General features: G+C 58.5%; 1 protein-coding gene across 1 annotated transcript in view; it reads right to left on the bottom strand.

Moving 5' to 3' along the window:
- Window positions 1-338: 338 nt before the first annotated feature.
- Window positions 339-3,261, bottom strand: part of EDN2 (endothelin 2) — a 3,972-nt gene continuing 1,049 nt past the window's right edge. The window contains exons 3-5 of the mRNA XM_014309432.2: window positions 2,498-2,629; window positions 1,406-1,510; window positions 339-699 (exon numbers count right to left, since the gene is read on the bottom strand). Of these exons, the coding sequence (XP_014164907.1) occupies window positions 588-699; window positions 1,406-1,510; window positions 2,498-2,629 (349 nt within the window). The 3' untranslated portion in view covers window positions 339-587. The remainder of the gene's footprint in view (window positions 700-1,405; window positions 1,511-2,497; window positions 2,630-3,261) is intronic.

The following is a 3,261-nucleotide window of genomic DNA, read 5'->3' as shown; positions in this document are numbered from 1 at the left end:
AAATAAACAACACAAACTGGGAGCTGTTCCACCACGGGAGCCTCATCCATGGGCACCGACAGGAGAAAATAGTGCAAAGGTGGGCTCGGTCTGGAGGCAGCTCATCCCTGACTGCAGTGAGCAGCAAACCCCTCTGGATGGGCCAGGCTTGGACAGCTCCAGGCAGAGCAGCCCAGGGCAGTGATGGGCTCGGTGCTGCCTGCTCCAGCCCTGCCCAGAACCCCTGGCTGAGCCCCTGTCTGAGGGCTCCAGGGCACAGTCCCTGCTCCAGCCCTGCCCAGAACCCCTGGCAGAACCCCTGGCTGAGGCCTCCAGGGCACAGCCCAGCCAGTGCTGCTCCAGCACAACTCTTGCCTGATGCAAAAAGACACAATTCAGCTCCAGGACACTTCTCTGACGGGATGGACAGACAGTTTTTCCCTTTGCAGCAGTCCCTTGAGTGCTGGTTCATGCAGCAGGAACACGGAGACTTCCACCTCCTTCCCTTCCACTCACGGCCTTCCCTTCAGCTCTAACAACTGACAGCAGAGCTGGTGGCACCCACAGGACTCCAAATTCTTCTGGTGAGCTTGGTGTGCTCCTGTCTCTTATCTCTTCTTCTTCCAGATGTTTCTTTCCCAAGGCAGAGCTGGTGGCTGTGTGCTCCTCCGCGAGCGCTGCTGGCGTTTGCTGGAGCGTGGGCTGGAGACCCTGAGGTCCCTGGGGACAGAGGGGACACCGTGGTCACTCTCCAGCCCATCTGCCCCCTACTCAGCACCCCCTATCATCACATTTATCAGCCCCTCACCACCATTTGCTGGGAGGCAGGAGATGGGGAAGGAGGAGCAGGAATTTTTATCCCCAGCTCCATTAAGGCACAGTGGAGCTCCACCAAACCCAACGAGGCGTCAGAGGCTTCAAGGATGGCCCAAAGTGCTGCTTCCCCACATCTGCCTTTCAGAAAGCATCCCCATTGCCTCTGATTTAATTGCCACCAATTCATTAATTTGCCACCTCCCTTTAGCTCAGCTACACTCCTGGAGTTGTTGTTTCTCCCCACAATTCCCTGATGTGGGCTTAGAAAAGCTCTGTCCTTTGGTCCAAAGTTGCTGCCCCGTAAATTATCTTCCTACATGACGCCATCCCCCTCTCCCTCCTCTGTCCATCCCCCACCTGCCTGTCCCACAGCAGAGGAACTCCCCATTCCAACCAATAATTACATTTTGGGAAGGGCACACGCAGCCCTGGCTCCTCAGATGGAGCCTCCAGTGCCACAGAGAGCAGCAACAGCCAAGCCTCCTCATTTGGAGGAGCCAGGAGGAGGCAGAAGGTCAGATCCGAGCGGGAACTGCAGCCTGGAGCCACAACCACCCATTTTCAAGTGCTCATGAGGGATGTTCAGAGTGGGTTTAGGTGCCCTGCTCACCTGAGAGCTCTCAGCAGCCCGTGATGGGGAGGCCTCGTGGCACCGCTCTGCAGAGACCTCGCTGACGCTCCAGAGCTCACGGGGAGCTTCAGACTCTGGAGGTACCTAAAGAGCAAGAGGAGAAGGTTGAGCCACCCACAGCCAGGCTGCGGGGAGCTCAGGGGGAGCCTGGCCCGCTGACAGACAGCTGAATGCACGGCTTTGAAGGGTTAATTGCAGCTATTTGGGAGCTATTCAGGGCTGACTTTGACTGCTATTCCCTCGTGCCAGAGCTCCTCTATTCACAGGCAAAATGAATGATTGGGGATTGTAACTATTGCCTGGCTGTGGAACTAATGACAGATATCCACAGCGACCTCATCTCCCCTCAGCAGCGCTGCTGGAGCTGGGCTGACACCCCACAGGCACAGTCAGCAGAGGTGGCACAGGACATCTGGCCACTTGGAGCCCTCCTCTGCTCCTCTCTGAGCCATGCAGGGCACACTGGTGTCCCAAAAATCCACACCAGCACTTGTCCCTATTCCCAGGGTGCTGACAGCTCTCCCTTCTAAAGAGGGGACACTGATGTCCCAAAATCCACACCCCTGCTCGTCCCCACTCCCAGAGCATTGCCAGCTCTCCCTTCTAAACAGGGGACACTGGTGTCCCAAAAATCCACACCCTCACTTGTCCCCACTCCCAGGGTGCTGCCAGCTGTTCCTTCTGAGCAGGGGACACTGGTGTCCCAAAATTCCAAACCTTCATTTGTCCCCACTCCCAGAGCATTGACAGCTCTCCCTTCTGAGCAGGGGACACTCGTGCCCCAAAGCTCCGCACCCTCACTTGTCCCATCCCCACCAGCTCCCCCTTCCCACCAGCACACTCAGAGCTTCCCCAGCCTCCTGGCAGCAGCAGGAGCAGGGATGGAGGTGACACTGCTGCCTCTCAGCTACTGAAGGGACCCTTGCACACCCAACCCACCCGGTGACACCACCAGGGCTCTCAGGAGGGAGAAAAAGCCACCAGACAAGTCCCAGCTGCTGGCAAAGAGCCATCCCCAGGGAACCCCTGAGCCCTGCCTGTCTCTCATCTCCGAGCAGCCCCCGGGGACACCCCCAGCCTTCCCCAGGCCTGCCGTGGCAGAAGGTGGCACAGATGCTGTCCCTGGAGTGCGAGCACTCGCACCTGCCCGCCGACCTCTTGCGCCGCCTTGGCGGGCTGCCCAAGCCGTAGGGAGCGGTGTGCCTGGGAAAAACAAAGGAATTCAGCTGTGCCACCAGCTTTTTATTGGCCAGCAGGTTTGTACCAGGGTCCTGGGAGGCAGCCAAGGCAGTGCCAGGATAATAAAAGACTCATCTGCAGACAGAAGGTGAAAAGGTCACTGATGGGTCTGAGCTCTAAACTCCAGCTCCTCTCCCACAGCACCCCTCCCTGCCGGGGGATGGCTGCTCTGTGCTGGCTGGGAACGGGAGTTTTCTCTCCTTGCAGCAGCTCGGGTGCCCGTGCCAGGGTTGCCACACGGGCTGGGTGAGCTCCCATGGGTGGCAGAGCTCCTGAGGAGCAGCCCTGGCACAGCTGAGGTGTCAGTGCTCTCCTTCCCCGCAGGTTTAACACACAGGACACTGCACAGCCCGAGGAGTCTCGGGGCCAGAGCAGGTTCTGGTGCTGCCAGCCTGCTCCCAGAGCTGCGAGCAGGCTCCTGCTCCATCTCTGATGGCAATCTCCTCTCCCAGAGGCTGCAGCATTGGCAGCGACTGCAACTATTCCCCGAGCAAGCAGCGAGTTGTAAATGCATGTCAGCGAGCACGATTATAACCACACCTGAGCGCATGTGTTGTGCTCCAGTGCGATGGCCATTGGTCTGCAAGCTCTGCGAA

Source organism: Geospiza fortis, unplaced genomic scaffold (genome assembly GCF_000277835.1).
Source record: "Geospiza fortis unplaced genomic scaffold, GeoFor_1.0 scaffold32, whole genome shotgun sequence".
In the NCBI taxonomy this organism is placed as follows: Eukaryota; Metazoa; Chordata; class Aves; order Passeriformes; family Thraupidae; genus Geospiza; species Geospiza fortis.
This window is presented reverse-complemented; position numbering and strand designations above follow the sequence as displayed.